This window comes from Somniosus microcephalus, unplaced genomic scaffold (assembly GCF_052327205.1).
Source record: "Somniosus microcephalus isolate GS21.2 unplaced genomic scaffold, FLI_Smic_1.0 unresolved_chr3, whole genome shotgun sequence".
NCBI classification, from domain to species: domain Eukaryota; kingdom Metazoa; phylum Chordata; class Chondrichthyes; order Squaliformes; family Somniosidae; genus Somniosus; species Somniosus microcephalus.
In genome coordinates this window covers 23,753,775-23,777,679 of record NW_028225181.1, presented here as the reverse complement: position 1 = coordinate 23,777,679, position 23,905 = coordinate 23,753,775, and the positions used below count along the sequence as shown (strand labels likewise).

The following is a 23,905-nucleotide window of genomic DNA, read 5'->3' as shown; positions in this document are numbered from 1 at the left end:
CAAGGTATACAGAGACCAGAACTGTGCACAGTGCTCCAAGTGTGGTCTAACCAAGGCATACAGAGACCAGAACCGTGCACAGTGCTCCAAGTCTGGTCTAACCAAGGTATACAGAGACCAGAACAGTGCACAGTGCTCCGAGTGTGGTCTAACTAAGGTATAAGGAGACCAGAACCGTGCACAGTGCTCCAAGTGTGGTCTAGCCAAGGCATACAGAGACCAGAACCGTGCACAGTGCTCCAAGTGTGGTCTAACCAAGGTATACAGAGACCAGAAGTGTGCACAGTGCTGCGAGTGTGGTTTATCCAAGGTATACAGAGACCAGAACTGGGCACAGTGCTCCAAGTGTGGTCTAACCAAGGTACATGGAGACCAGAACTGTGCACAGTGCTCCAAGTGTGGTCTAACCAAGGCATATGGTGACCAGAACTGTGCACAGTGCTCCAAGTGTGATCTAACCAAGGCATACAGAGACCAGAACTGTGCACAGTGCTCCAAGTGTGATCTAACCAAGGCATATGGAGACCAGAACTGTGCACAGTGCTCCAAGTGTGATCTAACCAAGGTATACAGAGACGAGAACTGTGCACAGTGCTCCAAGTATGATCTAACCAAGGCATACAGAGACCAGAACTGTGCAGAGTGCTCCTAGTGTGGTCTAACCAAGCTATATGGAGACCAGAACTGTGCACAGTGCTCCAAGTGTGGTCTACCCAAGGTATACCGAGACCAGAACTGTGCACAGTGCACCAAGTGTAGTCTAACTAAGGCATACAGAAACCAGAACTGTGCACAGTTTTCCAAGTGTGGTCTAACCAAGGTATATGGAGACCTGAACTGTATACAGTGCTCCAAGTGTGGTCTTACCAAGGTATATGGAGACCAGATCTGTGCACAGTGCTCCAAGTGTGGTCTAACCAGGGTATATGGAGACCAGAACTTTGCACATTGCTCCAAGTCTGGTCTAACCAAGGCATACAGAGACCAGAACTGAGCACAGTGCCCCAAGTGTGGTCTAACTAAGGCATACAGAGACCAGAACTGTGCACAGTGCTCCAAGTGTGGTCTAACCAAGGCATACAGAGACCAGAACTGTGCAAAGTGCTCCAAGTGTGGTCTAACCAAGGCGTACAGAGACCAGAACTGTGCACAGTTCCCCAAGTTTGGTCTAACTAAGGCAAATAGAGACCAGAACTGTGCACAGTGCTCCAAGTGTGGTCTAACCAAGGTATACAGAGACCAGAACTGTGCACAGTGCTCCAAGTGTGGTCTAACCAAGGTATACAGAGACCAGAACTGTGCACAGTGCCCCAAGTGTGGTCTAACCAAGGTATACAGAGACAAGAACTGTGCACAATGCTCCAAGTGTGGTCTAACCAAGGTATAGAGAGACCAGAACTGTGCACAGTGCTCCTAGCGTCGTCTAACCAAGGTATACAGAGACCAGAACTGTGCACAATTTTCCAAGTGGGGTCTAACCAAGGTATACAGAGACCAGAACAGCGCACAGTGCTCCAAGTGTGGTCTAACCAAGGTATACAGAGACCAGAACCGTGCACAGTGCTCCAAGTGTGGTCTAACCAAGGCATACAGAGAGCAGAACCGTGCACAGTGCTCCAAGTGTGGTCTAACCAAGGCATACAGAGACCAGAACTGTGCACAGAGCTCCAAGTGTGATCTAAGCAAGGTATACAGAGACCAGAACTGTGCACAGTGCTCCAAGTGTGACCTAACCAAGGCATACAGAGATCGGCACTGTGCATAGTGCTCCAAGTGTGGTCTATCCGAGGTATATGGAGACCAGAACTGTGCACAGTGCTCCAAGTGTGATCTAACCAAGGCATACAGAGACCAGAACTGTGCACCGTGCTCCAAGTGTGATCTAACCAAGGCATATGGAGACCAGAACTGTGCACAGTGCTCCAAGTGTGATCTAACCAAGGTATACAGAGACCAGAACTGTGCACAGTGCTCCAAGTGTGATCTAACCAAGGCATACAGAGACCAGAACTGTGCACAGTGCTCCTAGTGTGGTCTAACCAAGGTATACTGAGACCAGAACAGTGCACAGCGCTCCAAGTGTGATCTAACCAAGGTATACAGAGACCAGAACTGTGCACAGTGCTCCTAGTGTGGTCTAACGAAGGTATACACAGACGAGAACTGTGCACAGTGCTCCAAGTGTGGTCTAACCAAGGCATACAGAGACCAGAACTGTGCACAGTGCTCCAAATGTGGTCTAACTAAAACATACACAGACCAGAACTGTGCACAGTGCTCCAAGTGTGATCTAACTAAGGTATACAGAGAGCAGAACTGTGCACAGTGCTCCAAGTGTGGTCTAACCAAGGTATACAGAGACCAGAACTGTGCACAGTGCTCCAAGTGTGGTCTAACCAAGGTATACAGAGACCAGAACTGTGCACAGTGCTCCAAGTCTGATCTAACCAAGGTATACAGAGACCAGAACTGTGCACAGTGCTACAAGTGTGGTCTAACCAAGGTATACAGAGACCAGAACTGTGCTCAGTGCTCCAAGTGTGGTCTAACCAAGGCATACAGAGACCAGAGCTGTGCACAGTGCTCCAAGTTTGGTCTAACCAAGGTATACAGAGACCAGAACTGTGCACAGTGCTCTAAGTTTGGTCTAAGCAAGGTATACAGAGAGCAGAATTGTGCACAGTGCTCCAAGTGTGGTCTACCCTAGGTATATGGAGACCAGAACTGTGCACAATGCTCCAAGTGTGGTCTAACCAAGGTATATGGAGACCAGAACTGTGCACATTGCTCCAAGTGTGGTCTAAACAAGGTATACAGAGACCAGAACTGTGCACAATGCTCCATGTGTGGTCTTACCAAGGTATACAGAGACCAGAACTGTGCACAGTGCTCCTAGTGTGGTCTAACCAAGGTATACAGAGACCAGAACTGTGCACAGTGCTCCTAGTGTGATCTAACCAAGGCATACAGAGACCAGAACTGTGCACAGTGCTCCAAGTGTGATCTAACCAAGGTATACAGAGACCAGAACTGTGCACAGTGCTCCAAGTGTGATCTAACCAAGGCATACAGAGACCAGAACTGTGTACAGTGCTCCTAGTGTGGTTTAACCAAGGTATACAGAGACCAGAACTGTGCACAGTGCTCCTAGTGTGATCTAACCAAGGCATACAGAGACCAGAACTGTGCACAATGCTCCTAGTGTGGTCTAACCAAGGTAAACAGAGACCAGAACTGTGCACAGTGCTCCAAGTGTGGTCTACCGAAGGCATACAGAGACCAGAACTGTGCACAGTGCTCCAAGTGTGGTCTAACCAAGGCATACAGAGACCAGAACTGTGCACAGTGCTCCAAGTGTGGTCTAACCAAGGCATACAGAGACCAGAACTGTGCACAGTGCCCCAAGTGTGGTCTAACTAAGGCATACAGAGACCAGAACTGTGCACAGCGCTCCAAGTGTGGTCTAACCAAGGCATACAGAGACCAGAACTGTGCACAGTGCTCCAAGTGTGGTCTAACCAAGGCATACAGAGACCAGAACTGTGCACTGTGTTCCAAGTGTGGTCTAACCAAGGTATACAGAGACCAGAACAGCGCACAGTGCTCCAAGTGTGGTCTAACCAAGGTATACAGAGACCAGAGCCATGCACAGTGCTCCAAGTGTGGTCTAACCAAGGCATACAGAGAGCAGAACCGTGCACAGTGCTCCAAGTGTGGTCTATCCAAGGCATACAGAGACCAGAACTGTGCACAGTGCTCCAAGTGTGATCTACCCAAGGTATACAGAGACCATAACTGTGCACAGTGCTCCTAGTGTGATCTAACCAAGGATACAGAGACCAGAACTGTGCATAGTACTCCAAGTGTGGTCTATCCGAGGTATATGGAGACCAGAACTGTGCACAGTGCCCCAAGTGTGGTCTAGCCAAGGCATATGGAGACCAGAACTGTGCACAGTGCTCCAAGTGTGATCTAACCAAGGCATACAGAGACCAGAACTGTGCACAGTGCTCCAAGTGTGATCTAACCAAGGCATATGGAGACCAGAACTGTGCACAGTGCTCCAAGTGTGATCTAATCAAGGTATACAGAGACCAGAACTGTGCACAGTGCTCCAAGTGTGATCTAACCAAGGCATACAGAGACCAGAACTGTGCACAGTGCTCCAAGTGTGGTCTAACCAAGGTATACAGAGACCAGAACTGTGCACAGTGCTCCTAGTGCGGTCTAACCAAGGTATATTGAGACCAGAACTGTGCACAGTGCTCCAAGTGTTGTGTAACTAAGGCATACAGAGACCAGAACTGTGCACAGTGTTCAAAGTGTGGTCTAACCAAGGTATACAGAGACCAGAACTGTGCACAGTGCTCCAAGTGTGGTCTAACAAAGGCATACAGAGACCAGAACTGTGTGCAGTGCTCCAGGTGTGGTCTAACCAAGGTATACAGAGACCAGAACTGTGCACAGTGCTCCAGGTGTGATCTAACCAATGTTTCCAGAGACCAGAACTGTGCACAGTGCTCCAAGTGTGGTCTAACCAAGGCATACAGAGACCAGAACCGTGCACAGTGCTCCAAGTGTGGTCTAACCAAGGCATACAGAGACCAGAACTGAGCACAGTGCTCCGAGTGTGGTCTAACTAAGGCATACAGAGACCAGGACCGTGCACAGTGCTCCAAGTGTGGTCTAACTAAGGCATACAGAGACCAGAACTGTGCACAGTGCTCCAAGTGTGGTCTAACCAATGTATACAGAGACCAGAACTGTGCACAGTGCTCCAGGTGTGGTCTAACCAAGGCAGACAGAGACCAGAACCGTGCACAGTGCTCCAAGTGTGGTCTAACCAAGCTATACAGAGACCAGAACTGTGCACAGTGCTCCAAGTGTGGTCTAACCAAGGCATACAGAGACCAGAACCGTGCACAGTGCTCCAAGTCTGGTCTAACCAAGGTATACAGAGACCAGAACTGTGCACAGTGCTCCGAGTGTGGTCTAACTGAGGTATAAGGAGACCAGAACCGTGCACAGTGCTCCAAGTGTGGTCTAGCCAAGGCATACAGAGACCAGAACCGTGCACAGTGCTCCAAGTGTAGTATAACCAAGGTATACAGAGACCAGAACTGTGCACAGTGCTGCGAGTGTGGTTTATCCAAGGTATACAGAGACCAGAACTGGGCACAGTGCTCCAAGTGTGATCTAACCAAGGTATACAGAGACCAGAACTGTGCACAGTGCTCCAAGTGTGATCTAACCAAGGTATACAGAGACCGGAACTGTGCACAGTGCTCCAAGTGTGCTCTAACCAAGGTATATGGAGACCAGAACTGTGCACAGTGCTCCAAGTGTGATCTAACCAAGGTATACAGAGACCAGAACTGTGCACAGTGCTCCAAGTGTGATCTAACCAAGGCATACAGAGACCAGAACTGTGCACAGTGCTCCAAGTGTGATCTAACCAAGGCATACAGAGACCAGAACTGTGCACAGTGCTCCAAGTGTGGTCTAACCAAGGCATACAGAGACCAGAAATGTGCACAGTGCTCCAAGTGTGGTCTAACTAAGGCATACAGAGACCAGAACTGTGCACATTGCTCCAAGTGTGGTCTAACCAAGGCATACAGAGACCAGAACTATGCACAGTGCTCCAAGTGCGGTCTAACCAATGTATACAGAGACCAGAACTGTGCACAGTGCTCCTAGTGTGGTCTAACCAAGGTACACAGAGACCAGAACTGTGCACAGTGCTTCAAGCGTGGTCTAACCAAGGTATATGGAGACCAGAACTGTGCACAGTGCTCCAAGTGTGGTCTAACCAAGGTATATAGAGACCAGAACTGTGCACAGTGCTCCAAGTGTGGTCTAACCAAGGTATACAGAGACCAGAACTGTGCACAGTGCTCCAAGTGTGGTCTAACCAAGGCATACAGAGACCAGAACTGTGCACAGTGCTCCAAGTGTGGTTTAACCAAGGTATACAGAGACCAGAACTGTGCACAGTGCTCCAAGTGTGGTCTAACCAAGGTATACAGAGACCAGAACTGTGCACAGTGCTCCAAGTGTGGTCTAACCAAGGTATACAGAGACCAGAACTGTGCACAGTGCTCCAACTGTGGTCTAACCAAGGTATACAGAGACCAGAACTGTGCACAGTGCTCCAAGTGTGGTCTAACCGAGTTATACAGAGACCAGAACTGTGCACAGTGCTCCAAGTGTGGTCTAACCAAGGTATACAGAGACCAGAACTGTGCACAGTGCTCCTAGTGTGACCTAACCAAGGCATACAGAGACCAGAACTGTGCACAGTGCTCCTTGTGTGAGCTAACCAAGGCATACAGAGACCAGAACTGTGCACAGTGCTCCAAGTGTGGTCTAACCAAGCTTCTATATAAGTTTAACATACATTCTCTGCTTTTCAATTCAATCGCTCTAGAAATGAACCCCAGTGCTTGGTTTGCTTTCTGTGCTCCTATTAACCTGCATCACTACTTTTGGTGATCTGTAACCCTAGTTTCCCCTGAATTCCTTCTTGGATTTATTAGTGGCTGTTATAATTGTGCTTTAAAGATGAAATGCACTGTCCAACATTCCCTCTATTAACTCTCTCGATGGCAAGACTCTCTCTGGGATAAGCAAATGGTGTGATACTGCAGAGTAAGAGGCCATTCGGCCCGTCGTGCCTGTGCCTGCTCTTTGCTGGAGCTATTCAATTAGTCCCACTCCCCTGCTCTGTCCCCACTTCAAGTATTCATCCAATTTCCCTTTTGAAACTTACTATTGAATCTGCTTCCAGCGTCCTTTCAGGCAATGCATTCCAGACCGTAACAACTCGCTGCGTAAAAATATTTCTCCTCATCTTCTCCCTCTGGCTCTTTTGCCAATGAACTTCAATCTGTGTCCTCTGGTTACCAATTCTCCTGTCACTGGAAACAGTTTCTACTTATTTACTCTATCAAAGCCCTTCATGATTTTGAACACATCTATCAAATATCCTCTTAACCTTCTCTGCTCTAAGGAGAACAATCCCAGCTTCTCCAGTCTCTCCACGTAACTCAAGCCCCTCATCCCCTGGTATCATTCTGGTCAATCTACCCTTAACCGTCTCTGCTCCAAGGAGAACAACCCCAGCTTCTCCAGTCTCTCCACGTAACTCAAGCCCCTCATCCCCTGGTACCATTCTGGTCAATCTCCCCTTAACCTTCTCTGCTCTAAGGAGAACAATCCCAGCTCCTCCAGTCTCTCACGTAACTCGAGCCCCTCATTCCCTGGTATCATTCTGGTCAATCTCCCCTTAACCTTCTCTGCTCTAAGGAGAACAATCCCAGCTTCTCCAGTCTCTCACGTAACTCGAGCCCCTCATTCCCTGGTATCATTCTGGTCAATCTCCCCTTCACCTTCTCTGCTCCAAGGAGAACAATCCCAGCTTCTCCAGTCTCTCCACGTAACTCAAGCCCCTCATCCCCTGGTACCATTCTGGTAAATCTCCCCTTAACCTTCTCTGCTTCAAGGAGAACAATCCCAGCTTCTCCAGACTCTCCACGTAACCCAAGCCCCTCATCCCCTGGTACCATTCTGGTCAATCTCCCCTTAACCTTCTCTGCTCCAAGGAGAACAATCCCAGCTTCTCCAGTCTCTCCACGTAACTCAAGCCCCTCATCCCCTGGTACCATTCTGGTCAATCTCCCCTTAACCTTCTCTGCTCCAAGGAGAACAATCCCAGCTTCTCCAGACTCTCCACGTAACTCAAGCCCCTCATCCCCTGGTACCATTCTGGTAAATCTCCCCTTAACCTTCTCTGCTTCAAGGAGAACAATCCCAGCTTCTCCAGACTCTCCACGTAACTCAAGTCCCTCATCCCCTGGTACCATTCTGGTAAATCTCCCCTTCACCTTCTCTGCTCCAAGGAGAACAATCCCAGCTTCTCCAGTCTATCCACGTAACTCAAGCCCCTCATCCCCTGGTACCAGCCTGGTAAATTTCCCCTGAACCTTCTCTGCTCCAAGGAGAACAATCCCAGCTTCTCCAGACTCTCCACGTAACTCAAGCCCCTCATCCCCTGGTACCAGTCTGGTAAATTTCCCCTGAACCTTCTCTGCTCCAAGGAGAACAATCCCAACTTCTCCAGACTCTCCACGTTACCCAAGCCCCTCATCCCCTGGTACCAGTCTGGTAAATTTCCCCTGAACCTTCTCTGCTCCAAGGAGAACAATCCCAGCTTCTCCAGACTCTCCACGTAACTCAAGCCCCTCATCCCCTGGTACCATTCTGGTAAATCTCCTCCGCACCCTCTCCGAGGGCTGGACATCCTTCCTAATGTGCGGTGCTCCTGAATTGGACACAGTATTCCAGCTGGGGCCAGTGCTGGTGAGACTTCTGGAGCAAGGCAGTAGGGCTCACTGGCCATGTGTTGAGTGCGGTCTCTTGCTTACCCTTGGGGCACTCCGGGGGCCTGTCTCCCAACACTGCGTTTTCCCACCTGTTCTGGTCTGTGCAGACGTAGACAGCTGCAGGAGGGGAAGAGACCAGAGTTTAGAGAAACGTTCACTCATCAGACCCCCACCGCATCTCACGCACAAATCTCTTTCATCCCCCTCACCCCTTGCCCCTCGCCCCCTCCAATCTCATGAATTTGACATGGTCGTTTGACCATGGGAGGCGTCACAGATGCTTTCCTCCCCTCATGGCCACACCCCACGACTGCATAATTCTAACACATTCTGTGCCACAAACTCAATAACTTTAGTATTCCTTCTCCCCCCACCACCCCCACCCACCCTCCCCCACCACCCACCTCTCTCTAACTCTTTCCTGGTATCTTCCTCAAGATGGAATGTTACCCAAAGTGTCACTGATTGTTTCAGTGAGTTAACAGGGAAGGATACTGAGGCATTAAAGTGTAATGGGGGTTAAGAACCAATTAGATCTATTTGTGGAGAGAGACTGAATTCAAGGATAGGGAGAGAAGGTGGGATTGAGGGATTTGGGGAGAAGGTAGGGAGGTGGGAGATAAGTATATGGGGAGAAGGTGGGGAGATGGGAGTGAGGGATTTGGGTAGAAGGTGGGGAGGTGGGATTGAGAGATATGGGGAGAAGGTGGGGAGGTGGGAGTGAGGGATATGGGGTGAAGGTGGGGAGGTGTGAGTGAGGGATATGGGAGAAGGTGAGGAGGTGGGAGTGAGGGATATGTGGAGAAGGTGGGGAGGTGGGAGTGAGGGATATCGGGAGAAGGTGGGGAGGTGGGAGTGAGGGATATGGGGAGAAGGTGGGGAGGTGTGAGTGAGGGATATGGGAGAAGGTGAGGAGGTGGGAGTGAGGGATATGTGGAGAAGGTGGGGAGGTGGGAGTGAGGGATATGGGAGAAGGTGAGGAGGTGGGAGTGAGGGATATGTGGAGAAGGTGGGGAGGTGTGAGTGAGGGATATGGGAGAAGGTGAGGAGGTGGGAGTGAGGGATATGGGGAGAAGGTGGGGAGGTGTGAGTGAGGGATATGGGGAGAAGGTGGGGAGGTGGGAGTGAGGGATATGTGGAGAAGGTGGGGAGGTGGGAGTGAGGGATATGGGGAGAAGGTGGGGAGGTGGGAGTGAGGGATATGGGGAGAAGGTGGGGAGGTGGTATTGAGGGATTAGGGGAGAAGGTGGGGAGGTAGGAGTGAGGGATATGTGGAGAAGGAGGGGAGGTGGGAGTGAGGGATTTGGGGAGAAGGTGGGGAGGTGGGAGTGAGGGATATGGGGAAAAGGTGGGGAGGTGGGAGTGTGGGATATGGGGAGAAGGTGGGGAGGTGGGAGTGAGGGATATGGGAGAAGGTGGGGAGGTGGGAGTGAGGGATATGGGGAGAAGGTGGGGAGGTGGGAGTGTGGGATATGGGGAGAAGGTGGGGAGGTGGGAGTGAGGGATATGGGGAGAAGGTGGGGAGGTGGGAGTGAGGGATATGGGGAGAAGGTGGGGAGGTGGGAGTGAGGGATATGGGGAGAAGGTGGGTAGGTGGGAGTGAGGATATGGGGAGAAGGTGGGGAGGTGGGAGGGAGGGATATGGGGAGAAGGTGGGGAGGTGGGAGTGAGGGATATGGGAGAAGGTGGGGAGGTGGGAGTGACGGGGAGGGTGGGGAGTGATAGAGGTGGAATGGAGAGAGAGGGTGAGAAGGTGAGACAGAGAGTGTGACAGCAGGGACTACACCAGCTAGCATTTCCCTGAAGAATCACATTCCCAACCTGTACCACGAGAGCCCAGGACTTGAGATTGAGGAGGGAGGGGGAAGGGAGTGGAGAGATGGAAGGAGGTGTGGGGGGAGTTGGGGAGGTCCAACGGAGGGGAGGGCGTGAGTTCCTGATGAAGGTGGCCCACCCAACGTCTCATCATTCAGCTGAAGGCTAACACACCCCACTCATACCCTCCCCTCCACCCAGGACAAGGAAAGACCCTCCCCTCAACCCAACCCTCACAGAGAGAAACGCAGAACTCACCTTCATTACTGTTTGCGAGGGAATAGATGGGGTGGTCACAGTCGTACTTGATGACTGCCAAGTAAGAGTTTTTGTCAAGGGCGGTCAGGTAGTCGAAGTGACCGTGTACGATCTTTTCTGGGACACCGCAGTGAACTGGAGGAGGGCAAGTGTTGAGATAGATTTAGTACAGCAGTCACACGAATTTCGTATCCCCCCCCTTCACCTGCCCCTCCCTCAGTACCGTCCCTCTGACAGTGCAGCACTCCTCCAGTACTGCCCCTCCGACAGTGCAGCGCTCCCTCAGGACTGCCCCTCCGACAGTGCAACGCTCCCTCAGTACTGCCCCTCCGACAGTGCAGCAGTCCCTCAGTACTGCCCCTCTGACAGTGCAGTGACTCTCAGTACTGCCCCTCCGACTGTGCAGCACTCCCTCAGTATTGCCCCCTGACAGTGCAGCGCTCCCTCAGTACTGCGCCTCTGACAGTGCAGCCCTCTCTCAGCACTGCCCCTCCGACAGTGCAGTGCTCCCTCAGTACTGACCCTGCAGCAGTGCAGCCCTCCCTCAGTACTGCCTCTCCGACAGTGCAGCGCTCTCTCAGTACTGCCCCTCCGACAATGCAGGGCTCCCTCAGTACTGCCCCTCCGACAGTGCAGTGCTCCCTCACCTCTCACCCTCTGACAATGCAGCGCTCCCTCAGTACTGCCCCTCTGGCAGTGAGGCACTCCCTCAGCACTGACACTCTGACGGTGAGGCTCTCCCTCAGTACTGCCCCTCCGACAGTGCAGTGCTCCCTCACCTCTCACCCTCTGACAATGCAGCGCTCCATCAGTACTGCCCCTCTGGCAGTGAGGCACTCCCTCAGCACTGACACTCTGGCAGTGAGGCGCTCCCTCAGTACTGCCGCTCTGACAGTGAGGCACTCCCTCAGTACTGCCCCTCCAACAGTGCAGCACTCCCTCAGTACTGCCCCTCTGACAGTGCAGCGCTCCCTCAGTATTGTCCCTCTGACAGGGCAGCGCTCCCTCAGTACTGCCCCTCCGACAGTGAGGCACTCCCTCCGCACTGACCCTCCGACAGTGAGGCACTCCCTCAGTACTGACCCTCTGTCAGTGCCGCGCTCCCTCGGTACAGCCCCTCTGAGAGTGCAGTGCTCCCTCACCTCTCACCCTCTGACAGTGCAGCGCTCCCTCAGCACTGCCCCTCCCACAGTAAGGCGCTCCCTCAGCACTGACCCTCTGACAGTGAGGCGCTCCCTCAGCAATGACCCTCTGACCCGTGACCTTTCTGACTCGGAGGCTAGAGACAGGGAGCGACCAACTAAGCCACAGCTGTCCTGCATGTTAAACTGACTGACCGTCTGCCTGGAGTTGGTCACCTCGTTTGTGATGTTGCTCCGAAAGGGTCACCAGTGTACAGAGAAGGATCGACTGGAGCAGAACAACCCTGGAAGTGAACGGAAAAGAAGAGACATCACTGGCACACCCAGAATCGCTTGGTTTTCCATATCTACGTTTGTCACATGATGCTACTTGCTCTTCTTCCATCCAGCGCCCTCCCCGACCATCCCCCGCAAAAGGCCCTCAGGCCGAGGGTCAACATGGTTAGAAAAAAACCTCGGGAATTTGAAAGGGGCAGTACTGACGGAGCGTTGCACTGTCGGAGGGGCAGTACTGAGGGAGCGCTGCACTGTCGGAGGGGCAGTACTGACGGAGCGTTGCACTGTCGGAGGGGCAGTACTGAGGGAGCGCTGCACTGTCGGAGGGGCAGTACTGAGGGAGCGCCGCACTGTCGGAGGGGCAGTACTGAGGGAGCGTTGCACTGCCGGAGGGGCAGTACTGAGGGAGCGCCGCACTGTCGGAGGGGCAGTACTGAGGGAGCGTTGCACTGTCGGAGGGGCAGTACTGACGGAGCGTTGCACTGTCGGAGGGGCAGTACTGAGGGAGCGCTGCACTGTCGGAGGGGCAGTACTGAGAGAGAACTGCACTGTCGGAGGGGCAGTACTGAGGGAGCGCTGCACTGTCGGAGGGGCAGTACTGAGGGAGCGCTGCACTGTCAGAGGGGCTGTACTGATGGAGCGTTGCACTGTCGGAGAGGCAGTACTGAGGGAGCGCTGCACTGCCGGAGGGGCAGTACTGAGGGAGTGCTGCACTGTCGGAGGGGCAGGTCTGAGGGAGCGCTGTACTGTCGGAGGGGCAGTGCTGAGGGAGTGCTGCGCTGTCAGAGGGGCAGTGCTGAGGGAGGGCTGCACTTTCGGATGGGCCTTGCTGAGGGAGCGCTGCACTGTAGGAGGAGCAGTACTGAGGGATCTTTGTACTGTCGGAGGGGCTGTACTGAGGGGAGCTGCACTGTCAGAGGTGCAGTACTCAGGGAGCGCTGCACTGTCGGAGCGGCAGTACTGAGGGGGCGCTTCACTGTCGGAGGGGCAGTACTGAGGGAGCGCTGCACTGTCAGAGCGGCAGTACTGAGGGGGCGCTCTACTGTCGGAGGGGCAGTACTGAGGGAGCACTGCACTGTCGGAGGGGCAGTACTGAGGGAGCGCCGCACTGTCGGAGGGGCTGTACTGAGGGAGCGCTGCACTGTTGGAAGGGCAGTACTGAGGGAGCGCTGCACTGTTGGAGGGGCAGTACTGAGGGAGCACTGCACTGTCGGAGGAGCAGTTCTATGGGAACACTGTACTGTCGGAGGGACTGTACTGAGGGAGCGCTGCACTGTGAGAGGTGCAGTACTGAGGCAGTGCTGCACTGTCGGAGGGGCAGTACTGAAGGATGCCGCACTGTCAGAGGTGCCTTAATGAGGGAGTGCTGCACTGTGAGAGGGGCAGCACTGAGGGAGTGCTGGAATGTCAGAGGGGCAGTACTGAGGGAGCACTGCATCTTACAGGGGCAGTACTAACGGAGTGCTGCACTGTTGGAGGGGCAGTACTGAGGGAGTGCTGCACTGTCAGAGGGGTGGTACTGATGGGACACTGCTCCATCAGAGGGGCAGTACTGAGGGAGCGCTGCACTGTCAAAGGGGCAGTACTGAGGTGGTTCTGTATTGTTGGAGGGGCAGTACTGAGGGAGCGCTGCAATGCCGAAGGGGCGGTAGTAAGGGAGTGCTGCACTGTCGGAGTGGCCGTAGTGAGGGAACACTGCACTGTCGGAGGGCCTGTAGTGAGAAAACGCTTCACTGTCAGAGGAGCAGTACTATGGGAACATTGTACTGTCGGTGGGGCAGTACTGAGGGAGCACTGCACTGTCGGACGTGCTGTACTGAGGGGGCGCTGCATTATGGGAGGGGCAGTACTGAGGGAGCGCTGCACTGTCAGAGGGGCAGTACCGAGGGAGGGCTGGACTTTTATAGGGGCATTGCTGAGGAAGCGCTGCACTGTAGGAGGAGCAGTACTGAGGGATCATTGTACTGTCGGAGGGGCTCAACTGAGGGGTCTGCACTGTCAGAGGTGCAGTACTGAGGGAGCGCTGCACTGTCGGAGCGGCAGTACTGAGGGAGCGTGGCACTGTCAGAGGTGCAGTACTGAGGGAGCGCGGCACTGTCAGAGGGGCAGTGCTGAGGGAGCGCTGCACTGTCGGAGGGCCAGTACTGAGGGTGCGCGGCACTGTCGGAGGGGCAGTACTGAGGGAGCGCTGCACTGTCGGAGGGCCAGTACTGAGGGAGCGCTGCACTGTCGGAGGGGCAGTGCTGAGGGAGCGCGGCACTGTCGGAGGGCCAGTACTGCGGGAGCGCTGCACTGTCGGAGGGGCAGTACTCAGGGAGCGCTGCACTGTTGGAGCGGCAGTACTGAGGGAGCGCTGCACTGTGGGGGGGCAGTACTGATGGAGTGCTGCACTGTAGGAGGAGCAGTACTGAGGGATCATTCTACTCTACTGAGGCGGGCTGCACTGTCAGAGGTGCAGTACTGAATGAGCGCTGCACTGTCGGAGCGGCAGTACTGAGTGAGCGCTGCACTGTCGGAGCGGCAGTACTGAGGGAGCGCTGCACTGTCGGAGGGGCAGTACTGAGGGGGCGCTCTACTATCAGAGGGGCAGTCCTGAGGGAGCGCTGCACTGTCAGAGGGGCAGTACGGAGAGAGTGCGGCACTGTCAGAGGGGCAGTACTGAGGGAGCGCTGCACTGTCGGAGGGGCAGTACTGCAGGAGCGCTGCACTGTCGGAGGGGCAGTACTGAGGGAGCACTGCACTGTTGGAGGGGCAGGACTGAGGGAGCGCTGCACTGCCAGATGGGCGGTACTGAGGGGACACTGCTCCGTCAGAGGGGCAGTACTGAGGGAGCGCTGCACTGTCGGAGGGGCGGTACTGAGGGTGCACTGCAGTGTCGGAGGGGTTGTACTGAGGGGGCGCTGCATTATTGGAGGGGCAGTACTGAAGGTGCTCTGCTCTGTCAGAGGGGCAGTACTGAGGGAGCGCTGCACTGTCGGAGGGGCAGCACTGAGGGAGCGCTGCACTGTCGGAGGGGCAGTACTGAGGGAGTGCTGCCCTGTCAGAGTGGCAGTACTGATGGAGCGTTGCACTGTCGGAGGGGCAGTACTGGGGGAGTGCTGCACTGTCGTAGGGGCCGTTCTGAGGGAGCGCTGCACTGTCGGAGGGGCAGTACTGAGGGAGCGCTGCACTGTCAGAGGGGCGGTACTGAGGGGACACTGCTCCATCAGAGGGGCAGTACTGAGGGAGCGCTGCACTGTCGGAGGGGCAGTACTGAGGGAGCACTGCAGTGTCGGAGGGGTTGGACTGAGGGGGCGCTGCATTATTGGAGGGGCAGTACTGAGGGAGCGCTGCACTGTCAGAGGGGCAGTACTGAAGGAGCCCTGCATTATTGGAGGGGCAGTACTGAGGGAGAGCTGCACTGTCAGAGGGGCAGTACTGAGGGAGCGCTGCACTGTTTGAGGGGCAGCACTGAGGGAGCGCTGCACTGTCGGAGGGGCAGTACTGAGGGAGTGCCGCCCTGTCAGAGGGGCAGTACTGACGGAGCATTGCACTGTCGGAGGGGCAGTACTGGGGGAGTGCTGCACTGTCGTAGGGGCAGTTCTGAGGGAGCGCTGCACGGTCGGAGGGGCAGTACTGAGGGAGCGCTGCGCTGTGAGAGGGGCAGTACTGAGGGAGGGCTGCACATTCGGAGGGGCATTGTTGAGGGAGCGCTGCACTGTAGGAGGAGCAGTACTGAGGGAGAGCTGCACTGTCGGAGGGGCAGGACTGAGGGGGTGCTCTACTGTCAGAGGGGCAGCACTGAGGGAGCGCGGCACAGTCAGAGGGGCAGTACTGAGGGAGTGCTGCACTGTCGGAGTGGCAGTACTGAGGGAGCGCTGCACTGTCAGACGTGCCTTAATGAAGGAGTGCTGCACTGTCAGAGGGGCAGTACTGAGGGACCGCTGCCCTGTCGGAGGGGCAGTACTGAGGGAGCGCTGCACTGTTGGAAGGGCAGTACTGAGTGAGTGCTGCACTGTTGGAAGGGCAGTACTGAGGGAGCGCTGCACTGTTGGAGGGGCATTAGTGAGGGAGTGCTTCACTGTCGGAGGGGCAGTACTGGGGCTCGCTGCACTGTCGGAGGGGCAGTACTGAGGGAACATTTTACTGCCAGAAGTCCTGTACTGAGGGAGTGCTTCACTGTCAGAGGAGCAGTAATATGGGAACACTGTACTGTCGGAGGGACTGTACAGAGGGAGCGCTGCACTTTGAGAGGTGCAGTACTGAGGCAGTGCTGCACTGTCAGAAGCGAAGTACTGAAGGACGCCGCGCTGTCAGGGGTGCCTTAATGAGGGAGTGCAGCACTGTCAGAGAGGCAGTACTGAGGGAGCGCTGCACTGTCGGAGGGGCAGTACTGAGGGAGCCCTGGAATGTCAGAGCGGCAGTACTGAGGGAGCATTGCATCTCAGAGGGGCAGTACTGAGGGTGTGCTGCACTGTCAGAGGGGCAGTACTGACGGAGCGCTGCACTTTCGGAGGGGCAGTACTGAGGGAGCGCTGCACTGTCGGAGGGGCAGTACTGAGGGAGCACTGCACTGTCAGAGGGGCGATACTGAGGGGACACTGCTCCGCCAGAGGGGCAGTACTGAGGGAGCGCTGCACTCTCAAAGGGGCAGTACTGAAGTGGTTCTGTACTGTTGGAGGGGCAGTACTGAGGGAGCGCTGCACTGTCGGAGGGGCAGTACTGAGAAAACGCCTCACTGTCAGAGGAGCAGTACTATGGGAACATTGTACTGTCAGAGGGGCTGTACTGAGGGAGTGCTGCACTGTCGGAGGGGCAGTACTGAGAGAGGGCTGCACATTCGGAGGGGCATTGCAGAGGGAGCGCTGCACTGTAGGAGGAGCAGTACTGAGGGATCATTGTACTGTCGGAGGGGCTGCACTGACGGGGGCTGTACTGTCAGAGGCGCAGTACTGAGGGAGCGCTGCACTGTCGGAGCGCTGCACTGTCGGAGCGGCAGTACTGAGGGAGCGCTGCACTGTCGGAGGGGCAGTACTGAGGGGGCGCTCTACTGTCAGAGGGGCAGTCCTGAGGGAGCGCTCTACTGTCAGAGGGGCAGTACTGATGGAGCGCGGCACTGTCGGAGGGGCAGTACTGAGGGAGCGCTGCACTGTCGGAGGGGCAGTACAGCAGGAGCGCTGCACTGTCGGAGGGGCAGTACTCAGGGAGCGCTGTATTGTTGGAGTGGCAGTACTGAGGGAGCCCTGCACTGTGGGGGGGCAGTACTGAGGGAGCGCTGCACTGTCGGAGCAGGCAGTACTGAGGGAGCGCTGCACTGTCAGAGGGGCAGTACTGAGGGGGCGCGCTACTGTCAGAGGGGCAGTACTGAGGGAGCGCTGCACTGTCAGAGGGGCAGTACTGAGGGAGCGCAGCACTGTCAGAGGGGCAGTACTGAGGGGGTGCGCTACTATTAGAGGGGCAGTACTGGCCCAGGCAGTAGTCCCTACATGCTTCAAGAGCGCCACCATCATTCCTGTGCCTAAACAAGCGGCTGTGACGTGTCTGAATGACTATCGACCTGTCGCACTCACACCCATCATAATGAAGTGTTTCGAGAGACTGGTCTTAGCCCACATCAAAGCCACTGTTCCTGCCTCCCTTGACCAACACCAGTTTGCCTATCGTGCAAACAGATCAACGGAGGATGCAATCACAACTGCTCTACACTCGGCACTGAATCACCTAGATGGTAAGGAGACCTACATCAGAATGTTGTTTATAGGCTACAGCTCAGCATTCAACACTGTCGTCCCCAACAAGCTGGCCACCAAACTCCAAACTCTTGGCCTGAACACTTCCCTCTGCAACTGGACCCTGGACTTCCTAACAAACAGACCCCAGTCTGTCAAATTAGGTAACCACACCTCCCCCCGCCGACCCTGAACAAGGGGGCCCCACAAGGATGTGTGCTGAGCCCCCTCCTCTACTCCCTCTTCACCCACGACTGTGTGGCTGTTAATGGTTCCAACACCATCATCAAGTTTGCAGATGACACCACGGTAGTAGGCCAGATCACCAACAACGATGAGTCAGCCTACAGGGAGGAGGTCCAGCATCTCGTGAAGTGGTGTGCCGACAACAACCTGGCCCTTAACACCAAGAAAACAAAGGAAATAATCGTGGACTTCAGGAAGTCCAATGGCGGAAGTCACACCCCCATCCACATCAATGGGGCGGAGGTGGAAAGGGTGGCCAGCTTTAAGTTCCTTGGAGCCCATATCACGGAAGACCTCTCCTGGTCCCTCAATACCTCCTCTCTGGTGAAGAAGGCCCAGCAGCGCCTATATTTCTTGAGGAGGCTGAAGGGATGTAATCTGTCACCCCTGATCCTCTCTAACTTCTACCGCTGCACTATAGAGAGCATCCTGACAAACTGTATCACGGTATGGTATGGCAGCTGTAGCTCCCATGACCGGAAAGCCCTGCAGCGGGTAGTCAAAACTGCCCAACGCATTACCGGCACCCGGCTACCGACCATAGAGCATATATATCAGAAACGCTGCCTACGGAGGGCACGGTCCATCATCAAAGACCCTACCCACCCCAGCCACAGTCTGTTCGCCCTCCTACCATCTGGAAGATGCTACAGATGCATTCGCACCCGTACGACCAGATTTAGGAACAGCTTCTTTCCCAGGGCTGTCATCCTACTGAACTCCACAAATAAACACTAAAGCCTGCACATCTGCCAATGCACTTTATTATGGTCATATTTATGCTAATATACTGCAAGCCAAATGCATAAATGTATGTTGAATGTTTAAGTGTCCTAATCCAAATTGTACACTCTCGGGAGCCGCAAGCCTACATTTCGTTGTACTGCACTTGTGCACTAACAATGACAATAAAAGTTGATTTGATTTGATTTGATTTGATTTGATTTGATTTGATTTGACTGAGGGAGCGCTGCACTGTCAGAGGGGCAGAACTGCGGGAGCGCTGCACTGTCGGAGGGGCAGTACTGAGGGAGCGCTGCACTGTCGGAGGGGCAGTACTGAGGGAACACTGCACTGTCGAAGGGGCAGTACTGAGGGAGCGCTGCACTGTCGGAGGGGCAGTACTGAGGGAGCACTGCACTGTCGGAGGGGCAGTACTGAGGGAGCACTGCACTGTGGGGGGGCAGTACTGAGGGAGTGCTGCACTGTCGAAGGGGCAGTACTGAGCGAGCGCTGCATTGTCAGATGGGCAGATTTGAGGGAACACTGTGCTGCCAGAGGGCCTGTTTTGAGTGAGCGCTTCACTGTCGGAGGGGCAGTACTGAGGGAGTGCTGCACTGTAGGAAGGGTAGTACTGAGGGAGCACTGCACTGTCGGAGGGGCAGGACTCAGGGAGCACTGCACTGTCGGAGGGGCAGTACTGAGGGAGCGCTGCATTGTCAGATGGGCAGTACTATGGGAGCACTGTACTGCCAGAGGGCCTGTTCTGAGGGAGCGCTTCAATGTCAGAGGAGCAGTACTATGGGAACACCGTACTGTTGGAGGGACTGTACTGAGGGAGCACTGCACTGTCGGAGGGGCAGTACTGAGGGAGCGCTGTACTTTTGGAGGGGCAGTACTGAGGGAGCACTGCATCACAGAGGGGCAGTACTGAGGGAATGCTGCACTGTTGGAAGGGCAGTACTGAGGGAGCGCTGCACTGTCAGAGGGGCAGTACTGAGGGAGCGCAGCACTGTCGGGGGGCAGTACTGAGGAAGCGCTGCACTGTCGGAGGGGCAGTACTGAGGGTGCTCTGCACTGGCGAAGAGGCAGTACTGAGGGATTACATCACAGTTGGAGGGGCAGTACTGAAGGAGCGCGGCACTTTCGGAGGGGCGTTACTGAGGGGATGCTGCTCCGTCAGAGGGGCAGTACTGAGGGAGCACTGCACTGTCAAAGGGGTAGTACTGAGGTGGTTCTGTACCGTTGGAGGGGCAGTACTGAGGGAGCGCTGCAGTGCCGGAACGGCGGTAGTAAGGGAGTGCTGCACTGTCGGAGGGCCTGTACTGAGAAAGCGCTTCACTTTCAGAGGAGCAGTACTATGGGAACATTGTACTCTCGGAGGGGCAGTACTAAGGGAGCACTGCACTGTCGGAAAGGGCTGTACTGAGGGGGTGCAGCACTGTCTGAGGTGCAGTACTGAGGGAGCACTGCATTATTGGAGGGGCAGTACTGAGGGAGTACTGCACTGTCAGAGGGGCAGTACTGAGGGAGCGTTGCACTGTCGGAGGGGAAGGACTGAGGGAGCGCTGCACTGTCGGAGGGGCAGTACTGAGGGAGTACTGCACTGTCGGGGGGCAGATCTGAGGGAGCACTGTGTCGGAGGGGCAGTACTGAGGGAGCGCTGCGCTGTCAGAGGGGCAGTACCGAGGAGGCGCTCTACTGTCAGAGGGGCAGTACAGAGGGAGCGCAGCACTGTCGGAGGGGCAGTACTGAGGGAGCGCTCTACCGTCAGAGGTGCCGTACTGAGGGAGCACTGCACTGTCGGAGGGTCAGTACTGAGGGAGCGCTGCACTGTCGGAGGGGCAGTACTGAGGGAGCGCTGCACTGTCAGAGGGGCCGTACTGAGGGAGCTCTGCACTGTCAGAGGGGCTGTACTGAGGGAGTGCTGCACTGTCGGAGGGACAGTACTGAGGGAGTGCTGCACTGTCAGAGGGGCAGTACTGAGGGAGCGCTGCACTGTCGGAGGGGCAGTACTGAGGGAGTGCTGCACTGTCGGAGGGACAGTACTGAGGGAGTGCTGCACTCTCGGATTTGCCGTCTTTTGCGATGCGATGTTGACCCGAATCCCAATCTGTCCTCTGAGGCAGACGTAAAAGTTCCCTCGACCACAATTGGAGGAGGAGCACGGAAGTTCTCCATGTCCGGCGGCCACTATTTCTCTCTGAACCAATAATGAGATGAACTGGTCATTATCCCATTGCGGTTCATGGGATCTCACTGTGCCCAAATTGTCTGCCGCCTCTCCTACATCACAGCAGTGATTACACTTCTAAGGTATTTCATTGGTTGTGAAGTGCTTTGGAACGCCCTGTGGTTCTGAAAGGCACTGTAACAATGCAATTCGTTCTTTCTATTTCTCATGTCCCGCTGAAGGGGGCCAGCGATGTACTTGGACAAAAGTCAACAGGAAGTGTTAAACTTTGACCTTTCAGCTCGGGGCACTGTTTCAAATCGAACCCAGATGGATGTCAACGACCTCATGCTGTCTGATGTCAACATAGATCGTAAGGGAATGAACTTCAGACTGTTCCACCTTGGAAATTGTCCCAGAGACCGCTTAGGTAATAACTTGCTGATCGGTGCAGACGGAGCATTCGTACTACACTGTCCCGTCAAACACGCCCAGGGCAGGTACAGCATGGGTTAGATACAGAGTAAAGCTCCCTCTACACTGCCCCATCAACCACTCCCAGGGCAGGTACAGCACGGGTTAGATACAGAGTAAAGCTACCTCTACACTGTCCCGTCAAACACTCCCAGGGCAGGTACAGCATGGGTGAGATACAGAGTAAAGCTCCCTCTACACTGTCCCATCAAACACTCCCAGGGCAGGTACAGCACGGGTTAGATACAGAGTAAAGCTCCCTCTACACTGTCCCATCAAACACTCCCAGGGCAGGTACAGCACGGGTTAGATACAGAGTAAAGCTCCCTCTACACTGCCCCATCAACCACTCCCAGGGCAGGTACAGCACGGGTTAGATACAGAGTAAAGCTCCCTCTACACTGTCCCGTCAAACACTCCCAGGGCAGGTACAGCATGGGTTAGATACAGAGTAAAACTCCCTCTACACTGTCCCATCAAACACTCCCAGGGCAGGTACAGCATGGGTGAGATACAGAGTAAAGCTTCCTCTACACTGTCCCGTCAAACACTCCCAGGGCAGGTACAGCACGGGTTAGATACAGAGTAAAGCTCCCTCTACACTGTCCCATCAAACACTCCCAGGGCAGGTACAGCACAGGTTAGATACAGAGTAAATCTCCCTCTACACTGTCCCATCAAACACTCCCAGGACAGGTACAGCACGGGGTTAGATGCAGAGTAAAACTCCCTCTACACTGTCCCGTCAAACACTCCCAGGATAGGTACAGCACGGGGTTAGATACAGTACAGAGTAAAACTCCCTCTACACTGTCCCATCATACACTCCCAGGGCAGGTACAGCACGGGTTAGATACAGAGTAAAGCTCCCTCTACACTGCACCATCAAACACTCCCAGGGCAGGTACAGCACGGGTTAGATACAGAGTAAAGCTCCCTCTACACTGCACCATCAAACACTCCCAGGGCAGGTACAGCACGGGTTAGATACAGAGTAAAGCTCCCTCTACACTGTCCCATCATACACTCCCAGGGCAGGTACAGCACGGGTTAGATACAGAGTAAAGCTCCCTCTACACTGTCCCATCAAACACTCCCAGGGCAGGTACAGCACGGGTTAGATACAGAGTAAAGCTCCCTCTACACTGTCCCATCAAACACTCCCAGGACAGGTACAGCACCGGTTAGATACAGAGTAAAGCTCCCTCTAAACACGAAAGATCTGCTTACCACATGATGGCAGCTGAATCCCGCGTTGTCACTCAAAGACCTTCCGTCTGTCCGATGAGGGGCCGGGACTGCTTCAGAGCGTGAAGAGCTTGAGTGTCCGGCTGGCGTCTCTGCTGGCTGAAGGAACGTTCTTATAGAGGTCCCTGTCCCGCCTTGGAAAACCCTGGTAACTTTCCACCCGGCTGTTCTCTGGAGCAGTGATCCCAATTGCTCCGCCCTCCACTCCGTCCTTCCCTCCGCCTCCACTGACTCGAAAAGCAAATGCGTCCTATCTCCAAACACCATGAACTTTGTGTGACGACAGAGGTCACCATCGGAACACACACCAGCGGAGCTAACGGTGTGTGGGGGCGGACAGCCAATTTTAAGGTAAAATCTGTGAGGCTATGCAAACCGAACCTTGGCCAGCTGTGGAGAGTATTCCATCACACTCCTTACTTGTGCCTTGTAGATGGTGGAAAGTCTAAGGATAAGGGATAAGCCATTTAGGACAGAGATGAGGAGGAATTTCTTCACCCAGAGAGTGGTGAACCTGTGGAATTCTGTACCACAGAAGGCAGCTGAGGCCAATTCATTAAATATATTCAAAAAGGAGTTGGATATATTTCTTAAGGCTAAAGGGATCAAGGGGTATGGGGAGAAGGCAGGGACAGGGTACTGAATTTGGATGATCAGCCATGATCGCATTGAATGGCGGAGCAGGCTCGAGGGGCCGAATGGCCTACTCCTGCTACTATCTTCTATGTTTCTATAAATTCAAGTTGAAACTCAAAAGGTTAGTATGCAAGTGCAGCAAGTGATTAAGAAGGCCAATGGAATGTTGGCTTTCATTGCTAGGGGGATAGAATATAAAAATAGGGAGGTATTGCTTCAGTTGTACAAGGTATTGGTGAGACCGCACCTGGAATACTGCGTACAGTTTTGGTGTCCATACTTAAGAAAGGACATACTTGCTCTCGAGTCAGTACAAAGAAGGTTCACTCGGTTAATCCCGGGGATGAGGGGATGGACATATGAGGAGAGGTTTGTGGTGTATGTAACCTGTTCCACCTTAAGAGAACTACCTTAAGAGATGTACTACTTTCTCTTGGCTGCTGTATACTGTAATACCGGTGGTGACCACACCGGTATATAAGTGTTGTGTAGGGATCAGCTGGGCAGTTCAGCCCTGACCTCCGAATAGTAAAGACCTGTTAAAAGTTATTCTTGTTGTCTGTGTCCAGTGATTGATCCTAAGCATAACTGAGACACACAGACTCAACAGTGGCGACGAGTCCGATCTTACCCTGCGGCAGTTTTACATCCAAGGCAGCTTCGTCCTCAGAACGGGCGTCAAGAAGAGGCATCTGCCCTCATCATCCTGCTGAGCACCATCGCACGGGAGGCATCGAGGACCCGTGTTAAAAAGAAAAATTCTGACCACGAAGCCCTCCATCAGCGACAGGCAGTGATCATCCCTTCTACCACGGTGGTGGGTAA

At 54.4% G+C, this 23,905-nt stretch overlaps 1 protein-coding gene across 1 annotated transcript; it reads right to left on the bottom strand.

Annotated features, from left to right (window-relative positions):
* Nucleotides 1–6,141: 6,141 nt before the first annotated feature.
* LOC147091318 (mannan-binding lectin serine protease 1-like) lies at nt 6,142–22,661 on the bottom strand. The gene is made up of 4 exons (XM_085976737.1): nt 22,427–22,661; nt 11,816–11,883; nt 10,458–10,592; nt 6,142–8,501 (listed from the first exon to the last, which is right to left on the bottom strand). The coding sequence occupies exons 1-4, from the start codon at nt 22,429–22,431 to the stop codon at nt 8,308–8,310; spliced, it is 402 nt and encodes a 133-aa protein (XP_085832863.1). The 5' UTR covers nt 22,432–22,661; the 3' UTR covers nt 6,142–8,307.
* Between the last annotated feature and the right edge of the window lie 1,244 nt (nt 22,662–23,905).

Bases quoted from the DNA above. Each gene is read 5' to 3' on its own strand.
- LOC147091318 (XM_085976737.1), bottom strand. The intron at 10,593-11,815 runs GTGACCAACTCC...GCCCTCCTCCAG, and splicing joins GGAGCAACATCACAAACGAG to TTCACTGCGGTGTCCCAGAA. The intron at 8,502-10,457 runs GTGAGTTCTGCG...CCCCTCCTGCAG, and splicing joins CCTCGCAAACAGTAATGAAG to CTGTCTACGTCTGCACAGAC.